Raw genomic sequence first — 20941 nt, forward strand, 5'->3', positions numbered from 1 at the left:
ATAATGAAATCAAGCAGAAATGTGAGAGTGAATTGTATGCTGCATCGATTTATGGCTAAGAAGGCATTAGATCCACTCTCTCTGAGATTAGGGTCATGATTGTTCGCAATTATTCTTCTTTACCGAAAGTAGATTGTGACCTTCAGTTAAGATGACCTTATTCTTTGAGGAGTTGGAAGGTTAAGTCTTCTTCAGCATTATTCTTGGCAACACCCATAACCATGCAGGGGAGATTTTTTAGCACCACTTCTTATCAAGTTTTTTATGCATCTGTGTTATTATTACCTTTGCTATATATAAGCGGATGAGCAACCTGGTGGAGTAACAAGAACATTGGATGTGGGGGAAATGCCCCCCTAAATCTCGGATGAAGTCACTGGCAGCAGGGTGATGGATTATGCCTTTTCAGCTTTTATTCCTGATGCCTGGCTGATGATACTGAAATTAGTATGGACTGGCAGTGGTCACTTGGCTTAGTTAGATAGGCACTGCGCATCACAAGGAACTGGCTGTCCTTTAATGAATTTAGCCAATAAATCCTTTATGGATTTAGTCAGCTCATGGAAAGCACAAATGACAGAATGGGCCCCAGTCCCGTGCGTAAAGGGGTGCTAAGAATTTCCGGGTATATAAATACTACGGAAAAATTGAAAATTGGTACAGTAATTGTAAGTGAGAACCATAAATCAGATTGGGAAGATACAGCTAGTGGAGAAGTAATTTTTGAAATATAGTTTGGATATCTTGGCCCTAAGTGAAACACGTAAAAGAATTGGTAAAGGAATTTTAGACCAAGGCAATATATATACATACTTACATACTCAGGAAAAACAGATGGAGTTGGAAGAGAAGGGGTAGGAATGGGGATGACACCAAGAGCAGAAAAAGCATTAATTGTATAGAGAGCTGTAAATAGTATATTGTTACTTGCAAAGTTTAAATCAAAACAATGCAATGAGTATTATAGTTTGCTAGGCACCAACAAATGATTCCCCTGAAGAAAGGAAATATGAATACTATGAAGAACTGCAGAGTGTAATGGATGAGATCCCCCAGAGATATATGAAAATTATGATTGGTGACTTCAGTGATAAAGTTGGAAGGAATGATCAAGGTCTAGAGAATGTGATGGGTGTTGAGGGACTATGCTAAGTTGCAAATGAAAATGGGGCCCATTTTATAAGTTTTTGTTCAACAAAAAATCTTATTTTTGGAAGTACTCTTTTCCTGCACAATGACACCCACAAATATACATGGACTTACCCATGTGGAAATTACAAAAATCAAATAGATCCCATAGCCATTAATAGAGAACTCTAAGAAGCTATAGAGGTGCAGATGTTGGTAGTGATCACCAGCTCCTCATTGCCAGCACTGGAATTAAAACTGAAAGCAACCAACAGAAATGTAGATAGATTAACTAGGTTTGATAAAAATAAGCTTCTAGAAGATGAACACAGAGAAACCTTTGTAATTGAATGTAGGAATCGATTTGTAGTTTAGAGACTTTAAGAGAAGATCAGCAAAGAATTAATGAAGAATAGTGTGACATTAAGAACATGTATCAGTCAGTTGGTAGTGAAGTTTTGCGAGGCAGTTATAAGAAGAAAACCATGGATATCAAATCTTACTTGGAATACAGTACTATAAAAAGAAGACAAAGACAAGTTGATTGTTGAAAGTTTTTGAGGAAGTAATGAAAATTACAAGGTAGAGCATCCGAAGTATTCCAGTATTGATAGTGAGGTCAAAAGAAAAGCCATGAATAACTGGAGAGAATATCTAAACAGGAAAGCAGATGAGGTTGACAAAAGCTATGATTTCAGGGAGTGGCTGTGATGTAAGAATTACTCATAGAATTATTAATGAAATCTCCACTGGGGCAAAGAAGAAGCATATACTACCATACCCATCAAGAAAAGAGCTGGATCTGTTATACAACAGAAGATGAAGAAGGTAACGTTATATGGAACACTTTAGTGAGGTCATGAATAAGAGATATGAAGGGAATAATTTGATTTATATACCTGAAGCTAAGGAAGACCTTGATGTGCCCATAAATGAAATCAGTGTGTTTGAAGTCGAAGCTATCATTATAAAACTCAAGAGATGGAAAACCCTAGATACGATGGAATAACTGCTGAGATGATATTGGCCAAAAATGAAGTGATTTCTTGAATACTTACAAGATTATTTTGGAGAATGTGTCATGAAGAGGCAAAACCTGATGAATAGGAGCTAGGAGTGTTGGTGAAAATGGCAAAAAAAAGATGTGACTGATTACAATGATTACAGAGCCATCACACTTACGTCAGTTGTCATGAAAAAATATAGTACAGTATGCTCATTCTAAAGAGACTAAAGAGAAAGATTGATGAAAAATTGCGATTTAGAAAAGGTGGAAGTTTTACTGACCAAAATTTCTTTTCAAGACATGTGGTACAGCAATTTGTAGAATATAGAAATCCAATTTGTTGTCACCTATGTTGTTTATCCTCCTCATGGATTTTGTAATGCATAGGACAGTTGGGGACGGTAGAGAAGGATTGGACGGGATTGATATTGAAATTAGCTGACCTAGAGTATGCTGATGATGCTGTCCTTATTCCCAGAACACCGCAGGACTTGCAAAGCTTGCTTATCAAAATGTGTGAAATATCACATGAGGTTGGGCTCCAGATAAACAGAAGAAAGACATGATGAGAACGGAATATGCAATGGAAGACAAAATATCATTGGAAGGAGAAAGGATTAATGAGGTGGAATCATTTGAATATTTAGGAACCATGATCTTTAATACAGTATCTTTAAAATTTGAGTTACTAGAAGATTGAAAACAGCAAATCAGACAATGGCTAGGCTAAGTAAAATTTGGAAATCAAATCGCCTGAAATTACATATAAAAATCAGGCTATATATCAGTTTAGTGTGATCGGTGTTACTGTATGGACATGAGTCGTGGTATAACAATGAAACAATATCCAACAGATTTTGTAGATTTGAGAACAAAGCCCTCAGAAGAATATTGGGAGTTAAATGGCTGGACAGGAATAGAATTGAAACTATAAGAGAGATTACTCGAGTGCCATATGTGGATGAGATCAAGGTGAGGGGGTAGATGGAGTGGGTTTGGGCATGCTCTTTGCACTCCCCAAGAGAGATTAGTTTACCAAACTTTCAATTGGACTTTGTAAGGCACTAGAAGAGTTGGGAGACCTAGGTCTACATGGCTAAAGACTTATGAAACATGAAGTAGATAATGAATTGAGAAGTATTGATTTAAAAGCTCAAGATAGCGACGACTGGCGAAATCTGAGCCCTCTGTGTCAATAGGTGTGGGAGGATATGATGACAATTAAAAAAAATTAAGTGTTAAATCTATCATGAAGGTCTACCATTTAATTCTTGGTTTTCAATCAAATTAGGAGTGGGATTTTCATAGTCCCTATATTTCAGTAATGTTATGTAATTGCAAAGTAATAAGAGGGTAATTTTGACGTACATAAATCATATCTGATGTTCAAAGTGAAGTCTAGCTGAAATTTATGAATATTTTTCTGAATGTTATTTTTAGTTCTTGCTGTCATTTTCCTTATAACTATATTTTTTAGAAATTAATACATTGTAGATATGAAAGGGATTTTGACTTCTTATGATTTTGTTTAATTATCCCTTTGTCTCAGTTCTTTTAATCTTTTTACTGTAATGAAAAATAGATTTTTAATTCCCGTGATTTCATTAGATTTCATGTAATATATTATCTGTAATTGTTCACTATTTGATGTTAAGAGTTGAAGGTATTAAATTTTTCTCAACTGGTGCAGTGCTTTTCTATTTCTTATTTATAATTTATATTCCTTATCAGCTGATCTTCTAAAGAGACGTGTATCTAGAGAAGAATTACGGAGAACAATGAAAGGTGAACGAAGAAAGGAAGAAAAGGTACTTCGTCGGGAAGTTAAGAGAGTGTGTCTTCGTTGTCGAAGAAGAGGTCATATGATAAGTGAATGCCCTGATGTTCATGGTGGCTATGGCATTGAGCAGAATTGTATTTGCTATGGGGTAAGTGATCCAGATATCTTGTAATTTTATAAATCTACATTTGTTCCTACTTGGATACAAAGCTTCATAGGATTATGATTTCAGTCTAACTGGAGTTCGGCTGTTAAAATTTTTAACGAGTTGTCAGTTGTTACCGACGGGTGGTGGAGGAACCCATACCAGCACACGGAGAACCTACTTTGACTTACGCCATTGAGCAGTACGGACGTACTCTCACTGTTCCTAACTCGGCTGCTTTAATTTGATTTTATCTTTATAGCAATGTGTGGTTGCTGTTTGCTCTGAATGGAGAAACAACGTACAGGCATACAGTCCTGCCCCAAATTTCTGGCTGGAAATGCGGCACCTTTATTGGTAGGAGCAACGTTGACCCCATTCCTTGTGCCCTTGTTGCAGGGGGAACGACTGCTTCTGGTCTTCCCCCTGTGAGGAGTTTAGTGAATGGATGTCGCCACATTGGATCGAATGTGGTAAGAGGAGGAACATAGCAAAGTGAGATTCTTCAATTTCAAGTTCTTCCGTAAGGCTAAAGAAGTCTGCTGGTACTCTTCTTTTGCTCTCAGGTATTCTACTCTTGAGCTTTCTTTGCCTTTCCCCTCTGGTGAGTTGGCAAAAAAGGAGGAGGACCCAGATCTTCTGTATTTGCTAAGAGGCATGTGAGGTGGCTTTGGCTGATTCCCTCAGCTAATCAGGTGAACTCCACCATTCATTGTGTAGTGAAAGTCACTGTGGCCTTCCTTAGGCTATAAGGGTATTCCGTCTATGAAGAGACTGTGGCAAACCCTCACCTTAAGTATCGAGGTCTAATTCAGCACTCACCCTGAAGTAGTGAATTTAGATATTAGCGCTCTCTCATAAAGATGTGCTTGCCTACTGTGAGTGGGGGGATGCCTTTTAAGCCTTTGGGGTTGGTAGGCTTGCAATGAGCCATTAGGCAAGGTGGCACATTTGTGTGCAAGAGCTCTGCCAAGACTCCCATTCCCCTGAAGAAGTTCACTCAAGTGTTCATACTCGCCTGCTTGCTCTTATTTGTAAGAGCTTACCTACTAGACTGCTTACAAGAGCAAAAATACATTCGCCTGACCATGCATGCCCCTGGTCGCAAGTGCTCACCTGGGCTCTTGCCCTCACTGGAAAGTACACAAGTACCTGTACAGTACTTGCATTTTCTCTAATCCATAAACGGTTACCTGTTCAAAAGAATTCACTTCTATTTGAGCGATCACCCATTTGTGATCAGGCTCGACTGACCAGAGGAGTTCTTCAACCTTAGAAATGTAACTAATGGAAAAGACTCGCCACAGGTCCTCACGGAGTGAATGAATGAGCCTTTGAGGTACAGGTCATTGACCAGTCACAGAAGGCTTGTGTGGGATCAAAGGGCACCTCCTGGGCTGTCAATGAAGAGATCCCTTATGCTGCGGTTTCCTCCTCATTGGAATACTGGCGAGGTTCCATATTAGGACCAGAAAAGTATGGGAGATGAATCTGGGGACATAGTTCTACTATCAGGACTCAGGACCTGCTCCAGCAGAGGCAAGAAAACCCTGAGACTGAGTACCTTCCTCAATGTCCTTGCCATTACAATATCAGGCAAATGGACTGCCTAGGAGAAGCTTCCAGGTCACCGTTCACGATAGACAAAACATCTATTGACTGCTTCTTTTGGGCTCTGCAGGGCTAATTGAGAATGCAAACAGGCAAGCTTCTGGGAGAAGTAATTCTCTCACAGTATGCCTTCAAGGAAAATTCTGCCCCTAGCACTCTAGGGAAAAAAAGAAATATAATGCACCCTTGGAAGCCAGTCGCTTCCCTTTCCTTGTTGATGACGAGGTTACGACCCAAACTCTAGGAACATAGATGGAAAGACTTGGGTCTGACTACTATCTTCTCAACTTCTGAGTCTGCCAACTTGAAGGCTGCTTCCATGGTGAGCCTCCAGGCAACATTGTGAATGGATCACTGGTCATCTGCAGTGGCACGGTACTTGGCTTGTCCTCAGAGCCTTTCAAAACCGAAGAACAAAAATGACTTTATCTAGTCTTTCCAAGGGCAAAGGCAGTCACCTTTTTGGCTCAACAGTCTCCCAACCAGTGGATCAAATGGACCTTCAAAAGGAGAGGCTCATTGGCAGTGACGTTTGTCAGACAGATCGGACAACAAGAAACTTTCCCTTAAATATGCTCCTATTCATCATACCTCAGCCCTCTTCCCTCCCAAGGAAGTTGAGGAAACAGTGGAGAAATAGAGGAAATCATCCCAAAATTCTATTTTCTTCAAAGATGTAAGGGCATTAAAAAGCACAATAAACTCAACCACCTTTAAAATTGGCTCTAAAGAAACCATTGTTGATTCCAAAGGCAAAGTTGGCCCCTCATTCTACCTCTTACTCTTGTAGGAACCCAGATCCCAGTCAAACCTTTCAACCCCACAGTGGTTAATCCCGAATGGGATGAGGTAGAAGGTGGTAGGACAGGTAGATCCCTCTTACTTCTACCATGAGTTGGGTGGATGCCTATCAAGCCATTGGTCAAGATGGCAATCGTACCGTGCCAAGAAATAGAAGATAAATGTCTTTCAAGATGGATACCGTATCTCTCTCATTGGTTCACATCGTACTCGTACTCAGACTCTGACGACATTAATGTCCCCCACCATCTGAAGTCAGAAAAAAAATGTTCCCCTCCAATCATAGGTGGACAAAATGCTAGACAAAGGCATGTTACAGGTTTTCACAGCCCTCTTGTTTGTCTTTTATTGGTATTAAAAGATTGTCTACCATTATTTTGTATCAAAGATACTGGAATGTTTATTTTTAATGGCACCAATCTAAGAATGTATCCATGACTGGACCAAGCTAGTCAGTAATTAAGTCAAATCTTTTGATTTTGGATGTGGTTTTATGGCTTGTAACAGGTATGATTTTTGAACCATTGGAAAAATTTTCAATTAGCAGAAGCTTCATCTAAATGCATGATTAACTGCAGGCTTAGTCTTTCAAAATAGGCCTTGGGGACATAGGATGATTGTTTATTTTGCCTTCCTTTAGAGTAAAAATTATTTCAAGACTAAGAGTCTACCCAAATTATTTCGCTTCCACTCTTTGAAATTGGTTGTAAGCCTTTCATCATAAAATAGATTTCTTTTTCCAGTAGGAACCATTCAGTATTTTTTTGAGAAACTATTGGTATTAGAGGCAGTGTCTCTAATTTGTATATTGGGGACTACAATTCCAAATTATCATGTCCAAAAATACTATGACATTTCTACCTTTAAGTTTGGTCACAGAAACTCGGAAGAATTGGATCCAATCTTATAAAAGCCTTGAAAAGTATTAGTTGTATACCTACAGAACACTATCTTGAAGAATCTTGGTTTACTTAATTGAGAATTGTTGGGCTCTAGGTTTGATAGTGGCTTCTGCCTATTTGATCTATCAACTTTTGAGTTCAATTTAATTTTTTTTTTTTCGTGGAAAATTCTGGTTTGTTATATGGTATTAAATTTATGTAGATAATAATTAGAGATAAGATATCATTTAGAGAATATTAAGTCCGGTATTTCAAATATCTTCAGAAAAACAATCTGGAGTCGCGTATTTCAAACTATTTTTAGATGGTGGTTATCATTAATCTAGATCTAGACCAGTTGAGTAGTATGTTAATTATTTTATCCTGTACTTTAATTCTATTTTTGATATATCTCTTTCCTTCACTGACATCCCACCTCCATCAGAATGTGGGAGTCGGCAATATGAACTTCAGGAGAGGTTCATAGAAATAAACAGAATTTTAATATTTTTATTTTTATTTCTATTCTCTTGTAATGTCAAGCTGATAGGGAATTATTTCAATTTTGAAACTGAAATAACATTGAACTGCTAGTGTATCGAATTACTTTAATAGAGGTATGTGTCTATTGAAAGGAAATAAAAAAGAAATTTTTAAAATTTTATGGGTAAATGTTGATAAAATGAGCAGCTTGAGTAGAGCAATACGAACATAGGGCGAGTATAGAAATAAATTATATTATTAAAATTCCATTATCTACACTTGTAAGTATAAAATAAATTTAAATTGGAAAGATTAATAAGTTGGTAAGTGGAAAGGGTGGAGGATGGTAGTGTGATAAGGCATGTACAAATTTGAAGTATTAGTGGAGGAGGGTGTAGAAAAATTGGTTAAATGACAAAAAAAAAAAAATAATAAATGGTTGGAAAGAAAGTGTCTTATTATTCAGGAAGTTTAAGAACAGGTATAAGATACATTATAGGCAAATGTTGCAGTGTGGGTGTGGGCGGTTACCCTGCTCTGTTAATGTGCCTCCTTTGTAAGTGAGGTCAAAAATTTTTGCTCGCAAATTAGCAGCTATTGAGTGACTGGCGATAGACTCCTGTTAGAGGAAGCAGCTTACTCTTAAGAAAAAAGTTGTTCAGTAACTTTGGGAAAATGAATTTCTAATATTTCATTCATTTTACAGTGTGGCTCAACCGAACATAAAGTCCAGGATTGTCCTAAAGGAGGCAAAGGGGACGAATTTCCTCTGGCGACGTGTTTTATCTGCAGACAGGTAGGCCACATATCCAGGCAGTGCCCAGATAATCCACGGGGCTTGTATCCGAATGGTGGCTCTTGTCGAGGATGTGGGTCCGTTGTACATCTTGCTGCAAATTGCCCAGTTGTACAGGTATTGTTTTTCTCTTTTTTTTTTTTTGGTGTTTCTAAAGTATTGTTTATTACTCTTTTATTATGTTATAGACCCCTATGCCTTTTTAATTTATATTTTTGCTTGCTTCGTTAATGTTTAATGAGGATTTTAGTGTTGTGTATCTTGAAAGTTTACTAATTGTGCTTCCATCTTATATTGATTTAGTTATTGTAATTATTGGAATTATTAACCGATTTGTGTGTACCGAAGTATTGTTTCTGCTCCAAAGAAATAAGGTGTTCATTTTAATTCTATATAAATCTTTTTTACATTCTAAGGTTATATCTTATCAGATTATTTTCAATTATCTTTTTTGGTACCTTTTTCTGTTGTATAAAGTAGTACAAGCTTACTTGTACCTATCATAAGTAATTTCTCTTATGGCACTAACAAGATATTTCTGTTTATCTGAAATCTGGCAATTTCTGTACAGTATTTCATCCATGGTGTCTCTGTCAGGAGTGTACTGTATTTTGGAGTTGAAAATATGGATTTCAATTGCTTCTCTGTATTAATAACTAAGCCTCATATTTTGTGGTCAAACCCACTGCTCAACCCCATGACACAATGAATATGAATAAAGTAAAATGTATAGTTTATATTATTCAGTCACTGAAATCAGAATATCTTTTTTTTGACAGCACTGACCAGAATTTGGCAAAGAGGAATTGATTAAAGAACAAGGTTTCATATCTGTAAATCTAAAAGCAAGGGTTACCACACTAGACTTGATGCTCTCAACTCCCAGGTTGAATTTCATATTGATAGAAAATGGCCCAAGTCAAATGTGGTCCCATTAGTTTGTTTCAAATTATCCATGTCTGCCAATCAGCCGAGTGGTGCCCTGGGAAGGTATTCGGAATGACAGCTACATTGAATTATAGGAACTATGGAGGCAAGGGAATTGTGTCAAGGGAAATAGCAGACCTGAATAATTTAAACTTTTTTTGTCCATGTTTACATAAAGATCTTTCCAAATGGAAGGATCATTGCCTTAATATAATGAATGATAGATACATTTTCTTAGATTGAATTTATACTTGGGTACTCATTTATATTTTGATACTATATGTATATCATATTGAATAATTTCAGGATGACTCCATAACTACTGTTAATGTGTATACTATACTATCTTTCCTTAGCTGGGCTGGTGACCTCATCCTATAAGTCAGTGCTTAGAAAGAGGCTGGTGTAAGCGTTAAGGAGTCCAAAATGGACTGTAGTGTTAGCGCATCCCTTGATTTTACGAATAGAAATTTGCTGTCCGTGATGGTTGAAAATAGCTTCGCAGTCACTTGAATGTCATGTTGAATGGAGAGTTACTTGAGGAGGTGGATCAGTTTAAGTACTTGAGGTCTGTTGTTGCAGCAAATGGTGGAGTGGAAGCAGATGTACGTCAGAGAGTGAATGAAGGTTGCAAAGTGTTGGGGGCAGTTAAGGGAGTAGTAAAAAATAGAGGGTTGGGCATGAATGTAAATTAAGTTCTATATGAGAAAGTGATTGTACCAACTGTGATGTATGGATCGGAGTTGTGGGGAATGAAAGGGCAAGATGCTTTCACATTAGTGAAGATTTATTTATCATGTGTACGGTATAGAAGTTCTGTGTCTGTTTTCAAATACCTGGATTCTTGTAAAATGTTGCCATTCTCTTTCAGACCCAACAAGATAAAGCTAATATGAAAATAGGTCGAATAGATGGAAACGCATTGGAATCCTTAGGTGATGAAGTACAAGACTTTTCTGCACCACAAGAAGCATCAACCTTCAGGAGAAATAAGAAATCTAAAATTATTTTGTTTGATTGAAGTTTTATTGGTGTAAGGCATTGCAATAGGGTTTTCTTCAAGTTAATTTATATCAAGTAAGTTAGCATATTTGATAATTGATGGTTTTTAAGGGTTTTCTATACACCTGGCATGGATAAATTACAAAGATTATTAACTAGAGGTATCACTTTAGGATGCTTGTGAAACTGAAGTAATTTTTCAAGAATATGGGACCTTTGTTTAGAAGGAAATTGTGTAAAAATTAATCTGCAATCTGTCAGTGTTTAACAAAACTTTGACCTTAATTGCTTATTTTTTTAATTCTGGAAATGTTTATGTAAGAATTCATTCTTTTGTCTAATTTAAAATCTACATTTCGTCAAAAGAATTTTCTAGTATAGTAGACAGTTTCCTTCAAAATGTGAAATATCACAATGCAAATTCAAATTTTGGAAAGCACAGACAATATTCTTAGGAGATAATGTTTGGAAGAGCCTTCGCTTCCATAAGAACTTACGGAAGCTTTAATTCAGGGTTTTTTTTCATATCTTTTCTTGCCTGAGCTCGGTATGTTGGTGCACCATATGTGAGTTTAGCTATAAAGCTGTCAAATATAGGTTTAATTTTAACATTCATGAAATTACATTGTTAGGTTACTCAACACATTTATGTTATGCTTTGTTGTTTATATATTTCTTTTGAAATACAGTACTACCATTCATTTTGTACAAATTAGTGCAGTATGATTTTTATATTCACCTGTTAATGTTCCCCGCAAGCTGCTGGAGCAGACTTTGCTCTTCGTTACAAACTTTTATATCATTACTACTAACCCTCTTTAGTCTACTATCTGTCAGTGCACTGTAGGCATTATTTGAGGGTCAGTCTTTGCAGGGTTGGGTTCAATCAGTCCCCTATGTGCCCCGTGTTTATATTTCTACTTTACCTCCATTCCTTCTAACATCTTGCTGTCCAACTACGTTACTTTCATTTCTTAGTATAACTGGTGTTTTTCCCCAGTTTCATTTGGGTGTTGAATGGCCTCACAAGCCTTAGCACTGGCCTGTATTCCCCAAATTCATAAATCCAGTTCATCACAAACCTACCCAGATGTACAACATCCTCCAATAAAGGGCTGGTCCCAAAGCCTCTAATGTCCCTTTGTGGTTTAGTATCTGGCCACACTTTCTCCAAGCGGTGTTCATAATTTTGTGAGAAATTTTCTTGCGAGGACATGTTTATTGAGACTTGCTGTGGACATGAAGAACTTCACAGTGAAGTTGAATGCCGACAGCACATCATCATCCTAGCCTGAAGGGGGAGCAAGAACATTGCCCATGATAAGGAGGCCTTCAGAGGCAGTCTTTTCTCCAAAGACTTTCTTGATCCATTAATCCACATCACAATTTTTTTAATCTCTTAGAAAACCCCACTCGCATTACCACATAAGAGAATTTCTGTCCTTAACTGGCTTATCAATTGGATTTATGCATTTTGGGTATGGTATGCGAGGCCATATGCATAGCCGGGATGGACATGTTGACGACGTCCCTGAGATAAACTAGGAAGTCCGCTATCTCCGGGATGGAGGCCCTCAGGGGCTTGATGGTCTTAGAGGCGCACCACTTAGTAAAGGTGGCCCACTTTGCTTGGTAGACCGCTGCCGATGATAGCCTCAGGTAGCCTGACATCCTCGCTGCCGTCCCCGACGAATAGCCTTCTTTCCTCAGGAGACGCTCAATAACCTACACGTGTGAAGGCGGAGGGATCGAGGGTTCTCATGAAACCTTTGGAAATGTGGTTGCCGAAGAAGGTCTGGCCTGTCCGGAAGGGGCCAAGGTGGAAGTTGTGCCAGTTCTTTTAGATCCACGAACCATTCTCTCTCCGGCCACCATTGCGCTACCAAAGTCATCCACAGGTTGTCCGCCCTCCTTACTCTGTTGAGGACCTGTCTGAGCATCCCGAAGGGGGAAGGCGTAAACGTCGAGGTTGTCCCAGGGATGCTGGAAGGCGTCCTCGAACGCCGCTCTTGGGTCTGGCACAGGAGAACAAAACACGGGGAGCTGTGTGTTCAGCCTCGTTGCGAAGAGGTCTATCACCGGTGATCCCCATCTTTGAATGATGGTTTTGGCTACTTCTGGGTGCAGGGACCATTCGGAACCCACTACTTGTCCCATCCTGCTGAGGCCGTCGGCTAGGACGTTCCTTTTTTCCGGAATGAACCTTGCTGAGATCCTGATCTGTTCTACTTCGGCCCATTCCAGAAGTTCCAACGTAGGGACACACAACTCCTTCTATCTTAGTCCTCCTTGTTTCTTTATGTAGGCCACCACCGTGGCGCTGTTGCACATCAGAGCCACGGTGTTCCCCCGGAGTAGGTGGACGAACTCCAGGCACGCCCCTCGTACTGCCCGCATCTCTAGCACGTTTATGTGCTGGGCCTTCTCTTCGTCCGTCTAACTCCCTCTTGCTGACCTTCCAAGGAGATGGGCACCCCACCCCTCCTTTGATGCGTCCATGAACAGGAACATCTCCGGAGGGTCAGCTGCAAAGGGCATTCCCTTGAGGGTGTTCGACCTGCTGCACCACCACTCTAGGACCTCTTTCGTCTCCGGGAAAACCGGGATCACCTTGTGGGGGGAGTCCCTCCGGTTCCAGCTCTCCAGATTCCACTGGACCTCCCTGAGCTTCAGCCTGCCCCGGGGGACCAGTTTCTCTAATGACAAAAGGTGGCCTATCACCCTCTGCCAGTCCTTTGCTCTCCTGGGCTGGCCCGACAGGAAGGCACGGAGGACTTGGTCTAAGTTGTCTAATCTCTCTGCGGAGGGGAAGGCTCTCGCCAACCAGGAGTCCAGAACCATTCCGAGGTAGGTCATCCTGGTGGAGGGTATCAACTGGGACTTCTTCAGGACGTTGCAGAACCGCAGAAGCTCCGTGCCTTGCTCCCTCAGTACTTCCTCTGAGGCTGAAAGTAACAACCAGTCGTCCAGGTACCGAATCAGGCGAATGTCCTGTTCGTGTGCCCAGTCTGAGACCGTCGTGAAGACCTGAGGGGCTGTGGACAGCCCGAAGCAGAGGGTCTTGAACTGCAACGTCTGGGTACCCCATTTCACCCGTAGGTACTTCCTGCTGGAGGGGTGAACTGGAATTTGGAAGTAGGCATCCTTGAGATCTACTGACATCATGAAGTCCCCTTCCCTCAAGGACGCTAAGACCGACTTCTTAGTGTCCATCTTAAAGTCGGTCTTGCACACGAACTTGTTGAGGGCTGATAGGTCTATGACCGGTCTCCAGCCCCCTGTCGTTTTCTCCACCAGGAAAAGCCTGCTATAGAACCCTGGACCAGGGTCCTTGACTGGTTCCATCGCTCCTTTTGCCAGCATCGCTGAGACTTCCTCCTGCAGGGCTGTCTTTTTCAAGGGGTCCTTGGGGGCTAGCCACCCTGCTTGCTGATCTGGTATCAGAGGTGGGGGTTCCGCTAGGAAGGGTAACCTGTACCCTTCCTTCAGGACTGCTTGCCAAGAGTGTTTGAGGCATCCCCCCACCTGAGGCTTCGGCAGGAGTAGGGGGCCTCTCTCCCTATCTCCTCCTTGAGGCGCGGCCTGAACGCCCTCTTCTGGACGCTGCATACGAAGGCCTATAGGAGGATTGAGCTGAGGCTGCTCCCCTACGGGAGGGCTGAGAGGACTGTGACCAGGCTGTAGTAGGGGTGTCTCTCCTGGGCTGGCTAGGAGAAGCCCGAGGAGGTAGAGGAACATCGGAGGTAGTCCTTCTGTGTGCGGGTGTCCTCACTGGAGGGGGTCTGGAATCGCCCTGGTCCTCGAGTTTCCTGACCCTTTCAATTGACTCCTCAGCTGCTTTCAGGGGGAAAATCAAGTCATCCCACAGGGTTAGGCTTCTCAGGGACCTTGCTTCTCTGTCAGGAAGCCGTCTGGTGATCTTGTTGAGGACCGTGTCCCTCCTCCGTAGGACCCAGTTGGCGGCCTGCGCTAGTGACTGGTACGACAGAAACTTCAGGGCCTTACCTCCCAAGCTAATCAGCTCCTTGAGTAAGGCCTGATTCTCTGGAACCGTGAGGTCGTACGAGGCCTGGATGCCCACTAGGGTAGAAGCCCACCAATCCAGCCAGGAGGAGACGTTCACGAGGTCTTTCGCTATCTCCTCCATCATGGTGGCTTCCGAAGGAGAAAACCAGATTGGTGCTGTCGATGCCCTCTCTTCCGCAGCTCCCTGTCCTAAAACGGCGAGTGCAGGTTCCAGTGTACAGGCGCCTGCACGGTGGCCCTCCGGGAGGTAAAACTTGCTCTGGGACTTAAGGCCCTGTAGTAGTTTGGAGGAACTCTGGTTCTTGGGAGCCTCGGCGTGGTTGGCCACAATCTTGTCCACGTGGGCTCTACCTAGCTTCACATCCCTGGCGAACGGTAGTGCCAGGGAGGGTCTCTGCTGGACGGGGGCATCCACAAGTCTGTTGAGACTGGACCGGCAGAATTCCTCGGAGGAGGGCTCGGGCTCGTCCAGCCTGTGGTGTCTCCGAATGAGCCCTATCACCCTTTGATAAGCTGACACCTCCGCTGCTGAACTCTCCCCCTGGTCGTCCAGCTCCTCCGCAGGACGAACTGATGCTTGAGACGGGGCTCCTCCATCGGAGGTCTTCGTACGGGGAGAAGACTAGGCCTTTGCCCTCTCCATCTCCTGGGGTTCTGGCTGAAGGACGGGCATAGCCGTCGAGACAGAGGCCTCCGTCCTCGGTCTATCCTTTCTCACGGAGGTCCACGTATCTGCGGGTCTGCTCGACGAGGGGAGCTGTCCTTCACGATCCTGACGGCTCAGGGATGCCTTGAAGGTCTGGACGCGGCTGCCAGACCGAAGAGGCGACTTTCTCCGCTGGGCGGATGGAGTCGGAACCTTCGCGGACTTATGCCTGTCTGCTGGGACCTGGAATGAAGACTCCCTCCGTCGGTCGAATCTGCCACCGTACGAGTATCTCTCTGGAGAATGGGCTCTAGGGCGCCAACTTGAAGAGCCTGGAACTGCTGCCAACTCCAACAGTCTGTTGCGAGGAATGATTACCCACTCTTCGTCCGGGGAGCCACTTCTTCTCCATTTCCTTCTAGGGGATCTGGAATGCCTACTCCCGTGGCGAGACCTGGAGCGGGAGCGCGAACAGGAGTGCCTCCTGCGGGACTTCTCCCGACGTCTTCTGCGTTTCCTCCTGGCTTCGTCCTCCGAGGAGCAGGAAAACGCCTCGACTGAAGAACCCGGCGACTTGTAGATCAGTTCGGGCCCGACTCACGCGAAGACATAGGAGGGTTCCCTTGATGCTCGACAGACGACGGGGCCTGTAAGAAGACATCCAGAAACATAGCAGATTTCGCTGGAGGGGGTCTGATGTCGGCGAGTGTTCCTTCTGAGCGGTACCTACAGCTGCAGAGGTTCCTGAAAAACAAGCCCAAGAGGCTGGAGAAGAATTAGGAACATTTTTTCCCCCCATAGGGTCATCAGAGGAGACGTGCCCTGCTTGCACCAGGACTCCGTCCCCCACACACACTCCCGACCCTCCCTCAGGCCCCACACTTGCCTGGAAAGACTCCACAACCCCACTATTCTGCAGATCAGACTCCTGGGGAAGGGCCACGGGCCTCTTCCTCGCAACGGACTTACCTCGTCCCCCACTCAGGGTAGGGGAGGGTGGCAGGGAAGCTCCGTCCGACGACAAGCCCGGCGAAGCAAGGGGAGAAGAGATGCTCGGCTTCTTAAGCAACTTCTTCGTCTCCTTCTTCTTCTTGGTGCCGTAACGCACCCACTGCACCTCGTTCCAGGATGCACTCCGGACACGTGGCGGTAGGGGAACACACACTGCCCCTACATGACGAACACAAGGAGTGCGGGTCTACTTCAGGTTTCGACAGGAACGCTCCACACGATTTACCGGCCATAGGCCCAGGACAACGGCGGGGATGCTCCATGACACAGTAGGAAGCACCACGAGACACAAGAACGCAAAGGGAAAAGCACAAAGGAACCGCGTGAGACACGAAGGGGTTGGGGACACAAAGAGTTACACTGGGATTAAGGAGAGCGGCGAGATGATAACGCGACGCGACCAGAGAACTTACTGGAGGTCGAGACCTGAGCAAGCATGCTCTCTGTCCCGGGGTTAGCCTCAGGGTGCGTATCACTCCGCCTGAGGTTACCCCTCATAGAAAACGGGTAAAGGGTAAACTACACAAAACTCTGGTCGGATGGGAGGAGATCCCAGATACTCCTAAGAATGTAGTTTGAGGTAAGTATTCCGTGCTGGAACAAGTTAAGATTTTGGACAGCAACCTACAGCCGAACTGTCGGTACCGTTAGTGCTATAAGGATAATGCAAAGACCCTTCCCTAATATAATGACTACATTCCACTGATGATATGACCCTGTTGATAGGATGAATGGAGGTACCTTGATAGAAAAAGAATTAAAAGTGGACAAAATAACATTACATTTATTGCATAAGTAACAAAATATCACTAAGGAGCATTGTTAATATTTTTAGCTGAATTCTTACAAATTAATGCCCACTTTAAATACATAAACAAGTAGTAACAATGCAGAAAATAATACATCCTCACTTCTTTTAAAACTATTTAATTGTTCAGAAAAAAATTAACCTGCTATGACCTATTTTAATCTACATGAAAGATTTTGGAGGCCTATTATTAATATGTAAAGTTATAAACCAAGATATTGCATTCAGATCTTTCAACAGATTATTTTCTATTTTATGTAGAGTTCAGCCAAGAAAAACAATTTCAAATGAAAACTTTTCATTGATAAAATTAAAACACCCAAAACGTACAGGAAAAAGAGAAGTGCAGTGAGACATTAACACTCTCCTTTAAGGTTTTTATGTATTTCTCTTGATCCCCACATTGTACAGTGTGTTGATATATTTTGATAAGCAGTTACAAGTAATTTTTGGGTGCTAACATACAAGGCATGCTCACTTAGGAGCAAGATTCAATTAATAATAATTCATCTTTTCAACCTTTATCTCCTTACAGCGGTTACATAAAAAAATAGTTGATTGTTTTTCTTCATGCTCTTGATTTTTTAATTTTGGTTAAGGAAACTCGTGACATAACGGAAGTTGAAATAATTGTTATGCATTATTAATTTGTGCTTGCAATGTAATATAAAATTTTTTATAACAAAATATTCCTAGTATATGAAACAAAACATACAAAGGTGACCAATGAATAAAAAAAAAAAATGCTGTACCTTTTCAACAATGGTGACTAAAAAAAAATAATGTACTGTACAGTGTAAATCTTACACAGAACAACGCAAGAATATTTCTAGAGAAAAATCATGTATCACTAACTATTTATAAAACTAATAGAGCACCAACTCATTATTGCATACTTAAAGAATATAAGAGAACTCATCCCTTGTTAATGGCTTAACCCTCCACGACTATAAATTAAGAACTTGGAAATGTTTTGTTAATGAAGTTAATTGAAAAGGAAGGATATTTGGAGCAACAGTTTCTGTTGGAAAGGCTGAAGTCCACTTGATAAAGTCCATGACCAATCTAATGCCACAAGGTTTCCAAAACTTCAAAAAGATTCTGTCTATCTTTGAGTAGTATTTCATTTGTACTGTACTGTATTTCAATAAAAATTTTACCTCTAAATTAGTTACGCCTGTATAGTTTTACCAACTCGAAAGATTTGGAAATTACCAAACCCCCTCCAAACACAGTACTGGTCTGATTATATTTGTAGATGAACGCGGTTAATATTGATATTAAAGAACAAAGTAGAAAATGCCAGCAAGTCACTACAACCCTAACAATTAGTTGAAAAGATGAAGTAGCTACAGAGTAATCAGATAGCTGTTTATTGTCGTGTACGGTCTTAATTTATATTAGCATGGATCAATATTTTTACCAACAAATTTTTTTACAAGTTATTTATGTTTTCTAACATTCTTCACAATACTGTAATATTAATTAGGCAAATGAACAATAAATTTTTGTGTGTGTTAAGTTGGAGTTAGAGAAGCAAGAAAAAAAAAATACGTTTTTTTGCTCATCTACAAAACTTATCAGTTCAACATTGACAAATCTAAACTGAATACTAATAAAGGGGGTCTCAATGAAATAGTACTGGTGTGATGTAAAATAACTGCCCAAGTTCAGAAATGAAGTGTTCTATAAATATGACAATATAATTTTAGTAAATTTGATGTTACATCTCGAATTGTAATAACACGCCCACTAACATTTAATTTTGGATAAAGAAGTATAATTATCATTATATCCTTGTAGTAATTTGCTAATAAACCTTTGTGCATTAGTTACACACTAAAAAGCTTCACAAGACCGTTTGAAAATAATATACAGTACTTCACTTAATTTGCTCCTGTTCAGCATGAAAAAACTTAAGCTATTACATTAACTTCTTTGACTGATAACTACCCAAACATAAATAGCCTTACACATATCTCCATCAATGGGCAAAGCATTTATCTCAACCTTTCCACATATGAAAGTGTATCAAAATTCTTTAAAAGAAAAAATACAAATTGTATTTTTATGTCTATATAAACAGTTTACGAAAAAACATTTTCATAATTTTTACTGGATATCTTGAGGCACTTTTCTATTTGTGTAGTATGAAGATAGTTTTACAAAAATCTTTTACAATAATGTACTATACAAAGATATTCTTTCATCAATGGTTTTTCTATGGAAAAACATTGTATATAATTTTTCTATTGAGAAAATATGCATTTGTGAAAACTATAGTTTACTCAAAATATGCTACATATGGGATGACAATGCATGTGAAAACTCAAACTTGCATAGTGCAGCTTAAAAGGCAGGAAAGGTTTTAAGACATTCCCTCTAAACTGCTGAGTATCATTCTCGGGAGACAGCATTCTTCCATGAAGACTGGTATTCTATGAAAACCAGTGAGATAGTCCTGGAAAAAAAGGAATGTAGAGCATGTGCTCTTTCATTTAATAATTAAGCTTATATTAAAATCAAATTATGGTAGTAAATTATTTTTCCTACCAATACAAACCCACAAGCCACTTTTGACCTATGACTCATGATTGAGGAAACTTTATGCAGTTCTGGGGTACCCACCGGGTGGGGGATTAGGTCACACCTGCGTGAACTCAAGAGGGAGTGGAGTTGCCAAGAAATGTTAGGTCTTCCAAAGTACCAAGGGAAGGGGAAAAAATGAGGCAGTCCTCAAATGTCCAGAGGGGAAGGTGAGGGCAAACAGAATTCAGGCCTGGGGCAGGACAGCTCATCTGCTACCAATGTGCCAGTGGTGGCCACCACACCGATCTTACGCTCCAGTTGAAGTGAAATTCATCTATCACTCGGAAGAGAAGGCAAATGGCTAAAAACCCTTGAAGATTTCTTACGATCATCCTCCCATTTGGACTATACTACAAAAAAAAAAAGTGAATCGGAAGAATATAGAACTCTCTCCTTCCCTTTGCCAACTGTCTTCTACAGAAGTGTGAAGCTCTGAGCAGCAAATGACAACAATGCTCACATAGGGAAAGTACGAATGGAGTCTGCATTAGCATTTTAAATAAGTGACTGTAGGAAGAGGAACACTGCAATCGATACAAACATTATACTTAAGAAAACTAGGTAACGGCAAGTTTACGGATGTCGGAGAAGTGAACCCAGAAACGACCATCTACAGAATCTCCAGCAAACAATAGATATTAACGCAAGCAAGAGCGGGTTTGATAAATTTCAAGAGGTTTAACCTCGTAAGTGTACCTGTACCCAAACATGGAGAAGCTGCCTCTGCTGACAAACTGGCCACTGATGAATAGGTAAATGACAACATTCTAAACCTTCATTGATGGAAGGGGTTATTCGCATGAACAAGTTTTCAGTATAGATGAGACTGGTCTCTTTTGGAAACTGTATGCCATCGTGGACTTTAATTATGAAACAAGAGGCCAGAGCCGGTGGATTCAAGGCCTACAAATGCACAATCTTTTTAAAATTAGAAGTCACATGAAAGGATAATGTTTATCCTAGATAAAGAAACAAGTTAAGCGAGTAATCGTGTGTGAATTTGAACAACTCGCACATGGGGCCTGGGAGTTATGAAACAAGAGGCCAGAGCCTGTGGATTCAAGGCTTACAAAGATTGCCTCACACAAAGTGTTGACATGCTAGGTGGTTTTATGATAAAGCCAGCACTTTTTTTCAAGTCCAAAAACCCAAGGGCTCTCAAAAACAAAAATAAAATACTGCTGTCAGTGCGGCAAAACCAAAACACATGGATAGTGCAAGCACTGATATTGGAATGCACCAGTGCTTCATCCATGAAGACAAGCTTTAAAGTGCTTCTGCTAATGGACAGTGCTGGAGGC

General features: G+C 41.2%; 2 protein-coding genes across 3 annotated transcripts in view; one reads left to right on the forward strand and one right to left on the reverse strand.

Moving 5' to 3' along the window:
- The window catches only part of LOC137644152 (kinesin-like protein KIF21A), a 34933-nt gene extending 21041 nt beyond the window's left edge, over positions 1-13892 (forward strand). For both annotated transcript variants that reach the window (XM_068377134.1, XM_068377135.1), the window contains exons 4-6: positions 3866-4062; positions 8542-8748; positions 10430-13892. In XM_068377134.1, the coding sequence (XP_068233235.1) occupies positions 3866-4062; positions 8542-8748; positions 10430-10579 (554 nt within the window). In that variant the 3' untranslated portion in view covers positions 10580-13892. The remainder of the gene's footprint in view (positions 1-3865; positions 4063-8541; positions 8749-10429) is intronic.
- A 3115-nt stretch (positions 13893-17007) lies between these two features.
- Positions 17008-20941, reverse strand: part of LOC137644153 (transmembrane protein 185B-like) — a 102486-nt gene continuing 98552 nt past the window's right edge. The window contains exon 8 of the mRNA XM_068377136.1: positions 17008-19512. The gene's annotated coding sequence lies outside the window, so the exon portion shown is untranslated. The remainder of the gene's footprint in view (positions 19513-20941) is intronic.

This window comes from Palaemon carinicauda, chromosome 7 (genome assembly GCF_036898095.1).
Source record: "Palaemon carinicauda isolate YSFRI2023 chromosome 7, ASM3689809v2, whole genome shotgun sequence".
Classification (NCBI taxonomy): Eukaryota; Metazoa; Arthropoda; class Malacostraca; order Decapoda; family Palaemonidae; genus Palaemon; species Palaemon carinicauda.